Consider the following 6,584-nt stretch of genomic DNA (forward strand, 5'->3'; position numbering starts at 1 on the left):
GAGACTCACTGTGTTGGAGAGTTTCCTGCATCTTCCTCCAGACTCTGAACCGCAGGTTACTCAAGTAATGTGACGCATGAACCAAAGCTCCAGAACTCATCTGTGGATCCGGCTGTGAGATCTGGACTCTGGAAGAACATTCAGGATCAGAACTGCAGTGGCTTTGGATCAGAAGCAGAGAGAGCAGAGACAGCAGCAGATCACTCACCTTTCCATCGTGACTGGAAACTCCTGCAGAACAAACACACCATTGATCATCAAGAACTCAATCAATCATCAATCAATCAATCGATGGATGATCTGAAATCAGACCTTCAGAAAGCAGACGTCACTGGCTCTCATCATCTCCTCCGTGTCTCTGATTGTGTGTGAAAGAGCTGAGATGTGTCTGTTCATCTCCTCCAGCTTCTCCTTCATCATCTGCTTCTTCTGCTCCTCTTCCTCTCTCAGTGCAGTGATTGTAGCTTCTTCTTCATCTCTGAGAAACTGATGAAGCTTCTCAAACTGCTGTTTAATCCGACGCTCTGTGTGCTCAGCTTGAGACTGAAATCAAATCACATTCACTTCAATCATCTCAATCAACACACATCAACACATCACATCATTCAGATCCCAGAGAACCTCAGACACCCGACATATAACAGATCCAGAAGCAGACTGCTGCTCGTCATTTACAAAAATAATCAACTGGAATCCTTTATGTTAAATATAACATAATTGTGTTTAGTGATGCTAGACCTGTCCTTAAAATGACTCTTAATTCTGTTTCCTCACCTTGATGTGTTGAACTATTTTTTCAAACTCTTCTTTAATGCTTTCATTGTGTTGAAGTTTCTCCTGTAAGGACTTCAGTGCTGTATTGAGCTCTTCCTAGAATTGAACAAGATAAAAACACCAGATTACAGTGAAGTGAAGAGAATACAGTGATCATCAAACTTTGCTGTGAAAAAGTATTTGCCCTATCCTGATTTATTTTTCCTTTGTTTGTGTGTGTGTATATCTCATAATAAATTATTTCAACCATAACCAAACCTAAAAAGCAATTTTACCAGCATGAATTTGGTTAAAAGGTCTTACCACCCAGTAACACACTATACCAAAGTTTAAAAAAAAATCCAGAATCAATGAGGAAGAAGGTGATTAAAATATATCAGTCTGAGAAGGGTCTGAGATCCCTGTTAAATGGATACACTTCTGACTAATGGTTAGATAACTTTTAGAACTATTAATAACACACAACTAATTATTTAACTGGGCAAAAAGCCCAGAACACAACAATTTATGAAATTTAAAGATGCATGAGATTGAGAGATTGGCAAAAGGCCTGTTTTTTGTTTTATTTCAGGCGATCTCTGTTCTGGACTTGCACAAACTGCATTGCAGTCATTTTCCAAAATGTCATTTGTGTGGAAAGATTATGAAGCCTATAAATGGGACGTTAAAAACCAATAGAAACCATTAGAGGTTTTACTGGTTATAATTGGAATTGTATTGGTTTTAATGGAAACTGTAATGGTCCCTGTGGGTCTCTACCTGTAATTTGTCACCTTTTATTGGGGGCTTGTTAAAACCACTAAATCCTAATGGAAAATGTCCCAAAACACACTACAAGTTACAATTTTTTTAGGGTTTTAATGGTTAATAGTTGATGGTTTGTAATGGTATTTTTAGTGGAAAGCATTAGAATTTCTGTGATGCTTTCTATTGTTTTTTTTGTTTTAGTTTTTTCAGCAGGGAGAGGCTAGAGACGCTGAAGATGGACGCACACTGTACAGGCAGAGCAAACTCACTGTTCACAATGCGAATCCTATATATTGAATTGGGGGTGTGGGTTTATACAAATGTATCGCTGAGGGGAACTGACTGTCTTCAGAAAAGTTTAGGTGCGACCCTATACACTTTCTACAAAAATAGTCAGAAAACAGACATTCTTTAATATTTTATTATTTTTTCTTGTTATATTGTTTATAATGAATAGATTGAGGAATACTAAGAAAGTTGATGTCTAATTTTAAGAAATGAAGGAGGGAGAGGGTAGTGAATGACGTCCCGGGTTGCTAAAGACCCGAAGTATGCTTTAAAGGTTTGCTTTGTCATGTTGGTGGTGACACCTCTCTTAGCGTATCACAAATATTACACTTAGCTTTTTCGGCTTCTGGTTCCACAAATGTAGCCACGATGAATGGCTCTCATTTCTCTCCTTCAGGAATGAATCACACAGGTTTTGTAATGCCAGATTTGTTGGAGGAAACTTTTTTGAGGATCTTCTCCTGCAGACGGGACACTCCTGAGTTTTCTTGGTTCTCCAGAACTGTTGAAGACACTCTTTACAGACACTGTGACTACATGATAAAAGAACAGGAGTCTTGAAGATTTCACAGCACACGGGACAATTATAGTCATATTCATCTGATGAAGCCATTTTCACTGTTTGAGCTCCAGCAACCTAAACTTTACTTTCACTTTCTGAACGACGGTTTCAAACATGAATAACCTCGAGAATCACAAAGATCTGCTGTCTGTTCAGAAACAAACTTATTCAAAGTCTTTCTCTTCATTGTCCACTGATGGATTATTCTTGTTAGCTTTTGTCAAAGAGAAGAAAATCAGTGACAGAAAGGAGAAATAGCAAATCAGTCTCTCCCTGGTAAGTGTTGTAAGAGGGTGGAGTTTCTGATCAGCTTGGGGTGTTTAAACAGGTCTGACAACATCAGGATTTCTTCAGGTTACATTTCAATAAAATGCATTCAAAATGAACTTGCATTGAAACTTTCCCAAGTATAATGCTAGAAAACCTTAAAAGCGGATTCCACATTTTCAATACTTATCTTGTTGGATCTGTCCGCTGCTTTTGACACGGTTAACCACCAGATCCTCCTGTCAACCCTACTGGCAAAGAGCATCTCAGGAACCGCACTCCAGTGGTTTGAGTCTTACCTCTCAGATAGGTCCTTCAAGGTATCTTAGAAAGGTGAGGTGTCCAAGTCGCAACATCTAACTACTGGGGTGCCTCAGGGCTCAGTTCTTGGACCACTTCTCTTCTCTGTCTACATGGCATCACTAGGTTCTGTCATTCAGAAACATGGCTTTTCATATCACTGCGATGCTGATGACACTCAACTCTACCTCTCATTCCATCCTGATGATCCGACGATAGCTGCTCGCATCTCAACTTGTCTAACAGACATTTCTTGCTGGATGAAGGACCATCACCTTCAACTCAACCTTGCCAAGACAAAACTGCTTGTGGTTTCATCAAACCCATTGTTTCATCACAATTTAGGCACACCATCCAGTTAGGCACATCAATCATAACTGCTTCAAAAACAGCCAGAAATCTTGGAATTATGATTCATGATCAGCTGACTTTCTCAGACCACATTGCTAAAACTGCCCTTTCCTGCAGATTTGCTTTATTCAACATCAAGAAGATCCGGCCCTTTCTTTCAGAACATGCTTCACAACTCCTTGTTCAAGCTCTTGTTCTGTTCAGGCTGGACTATTGCAATGCTTTCTTGGCAGGTCTTCCAGCCAGTTCTATCAAACCTTTACAATTAATCCAGAACGCGCAGCAGGATAAATTTTTAACGAGCCGAAAAGAATGCATGTTACACCTCTGTTTATCAATTTGCACTGGCTACCAATAGCTGCTCGCATAAAATTCAAGGCATTAATGTACAAAACCACCACTGGCTCTGCACCCATTTACCTAAAAAACATTACTTCAGACTTATGTGCCCTCTAGAAGCTTGCGTTCCATCCCAAAGAGGCACAAAATCAGTTTCACAGACTTTTAAATTAAATGTTCCCTCCTGGTGGAATGACCTGCCCAACTCAATCCGAGCAGCTCATCCGAGAGTCCTTAGCTATCTTCAAGAATCGGCTAAAGACACATATCTTCCATCTTTATTTGACCCTCTAACTCCAGCACTCTCTAGTCTATTTCTATTCTTTAAAAACATACTTGACCCTTTTAGACTTGTACTCTATTAATTTACTAACTGCTTGTTTTCTTTAAAAGAAAAACACTACACTAGCTTTTCTAATCTTTTTGTATTCTATCTATCTATTTGTTTTATTTTTATTTATACAATTAACAAAAGCAAAAAAGACCTCTAACACTAGCTTGCTCTATTCTTTTTTTATTCTGTCTGTTTTCTTTTTATTTATTATAGAATAAAAAAATAAACATGCTACGTGTACTGCGTTAAGCTAACTGAGACTTGTTATAGCACTTGCATATCATTTGTTTTCTTGTTGATATTGATTGCTTCCATTGTCCTAATTTGTAAGTCGCTTGGATAAATGACTAAATGTAAATGTAAATCAAACACAAGATAACTATGAAAAAACATACTGATGATATTTATTGCTCTTTATTTGTCACAGACTTTCTTTAGCAGAGGTGGGTAGAGCAACCAAAAACTGTACTCAAGTAAATGTACTTATAGAAATGGGTGTTAATTTTATCCTCTGTGCTAGCAGCATATTTTTAATATATAAATTAGTCATTTTCAATAAATAAATATGCCTCCCCCTTATGGTAATGTTCGTAGTAGCCTACTTAATGTACTTTTAATGTTGAATAATCTTTTTGGTTTGAACTATTCACCAATTCAGACTGGTTGCAAATTGTTTGATCAACTCTTTGAAAATAATCGCCTCTTCGAAAGTCACAAAGTAAGTGATGACAGATGTTTACGTTTTAGGTGAAATATTACTTTAAGAACTGGTTTGTGTGTATGTTACCTGCATGAACAGACTGTGTTTCCAGTGCTGTAGAAACAGCAGCCCATCTCCAGATGAAAGGAAAGACTCAAATCAAATCTCTTCAGAGACTCATTCGCTCTCCAAACATTAGGCATTAGGCATGTGATAATTAGACATTATCACACATGCAGTTTACTGTCTCTAAACACAGTATATTTTCATGTTAAACAATAAAATGAGAAGAATCTGAGAAGCTTAAATGAAGCATTGCATTAATGACGAAGCTCCGTGTCGTGTGATTCCCACTGCTACATCTGCTTGTGAATCGCTGATTCGGATGTTCATGTACCCTGACGTACATCACAGAGATGTCTATTTGACATCTGCATTTACATCTGCAAGATGTATTTTTTAGATTATTTGTTCATCTGCAATACGTCTATAGGACTATTTCCTATCAGATGTCAAATAGACGTTTAGAAGATGTCTTTAAGATGTTTATGATTTAGAATGAATGTAAAACTGACATCTTAAAGGCGTCTATCAGATGTTTGTACACTGCAGAGGCTTTCCAGATGAAGCGATCTTTAACAGACATCTTGCAGACGTACGTGTGCCATCTGGGTAAGTTACATTATAACACCAGTAGGTGGCGACCATTGTCTGTCCTTTGAATATTATGAGTGCATATACTTCTTCCTTCTGATTTTTCCATTCATATTATTTAAAAACACATGTACAAAGAAACTCTAGAAAAAGTACAATATTACAAGCGACAGTATGCAACTATGTCAGGGTAGCAGCATATTAAATTTTTGACTGGAATGAAAATTAGGCTTATTTTTCCCCGTAAGAGCGGGTGCCATTAGTCAATTTAATGCGTCTAACTTCCGGTGTCATCCGCTTCTAGCTGTACAAAACAGCTTGTTCAGCTGACGAAAGACAAAAACCGTAGACAAAAACTCCATACAGCAGTTTTGAAAGTTGTGAGTAGTGAAAATGATGTGATCTGGGACCTTTATACAGTGCGTGCCATTGTAAACTGATGAAGCACTTTCGAAGCACTGCTTCGTGAAACTTGGAAACCTTTGCAAATCATTATTTCGGACCATTGGTCCAAAGTCACGTGATTTCAGTAAACAACCCTTCCTTACTCCACAACTCTTTCGAAATTTCAGTGGTTCACTGATGAGGGACAATGATCTCATGACTCACAGTTTGGCGAACCGTTGAACCAGTGTCTATGCTTTTTACCCGATCTCAGTTCAGTTTGATACATTTGCTGACATTTTTAATGAGACATTTGTGTAATTATAAGGAAGGGTAATAGTTAAAAGTCTCTTAGACAAGCAAACATAACAAGCCCTGCAAAAGAATATAAAAGAACGCGTTATACAGACACTTCATCATATTTAATAGTATTTGAGGATTTGTTAAGTGCATTTATTATACTTTAAATAAAACATTTGCAATGTGTCTGTAAAAGTTGTTTTATGCATGTTTTGGCCAGAGTTTGCATTGCATTTACTCAGTTTTGACCAGCAGGCATCACCAGCGTGTAGACTTGAGCGCTTCGCTTCGAAAGCAGTTGATTCAAAGCTTCGGAAAGGTTTATTCTCCCATCAATATGTGAATCTATCCCTCGCAGCTTTTAAATTCAATATAGCGTCTAACCAGTATTATGGGAAGACATTTATTTATCAAGCTCAGAGCTGATCTACAGAAGATCTTAAGGTTTATACGTCATTGCTAAATATCTTTATCTTTAAAGAGAAAATTATCGAGATGCTGTCATCTTGACAATGAGTCTTGGCAGAGATGGTTTGATTTGAAATGAAGTATTAATAAAAAATTCTATGACAGAAGTGTAAAAA

At 37.6% G+C, this 6,584-nt stretch overlaps 1 protein-coding gene across 1 annotated transcript in view; it reads right to left on the reverse strand.

The window, feature by feature from the left end:
* The window catches only part of LOC107564311 (tripartite motif-containing protein 35-like), a 3,207-nt gene extending 785 nt beyond the window's left edge, over positions 1-2,422 (reverse strand). Inside the window, exons 1-5 of the mRNA XM_016249351.1 lie at positions 2,138-2,422; positions 775-870; positions 313-543; positions 209-231; positions 10-128 (exon numbers count right to left, since the gene is read on the reverse strand). Coding sequence (XP_016104837.1) covers positions 10-128; positions 209-231; positions 313-543; positions 775-870; positions 2,138-2,422 — 754 coding nt within the window. The remainder of the gene's footprint in view (positions 1-9; positions 129-208; positions 232-312; positions 544-774; positions 871-2,137) is intronic.
* Positions 2,423-6,584: the final 4,162 nt, after the last annotated feature.

The sequence above is a fragment of the Sinocyclocheilus grahami genome, unplaced genomic scaffold (genome assembly GCF_001515645.1).
Source record: "Sinocyclocheilus grahami isolate Dianchi unplaced genomic scaffold, SAMN03320097.WGS_v1.1 scaffold923.1, whole genome shotgun sequence".
Classification (NCBI taxonomy): Eukaryota; Metazoa; Chordata; class Actinopteri; order Cypriniformes; family Cyprinidae; genus Sinocyclocheilus; species Sinocyclocheilus grahami.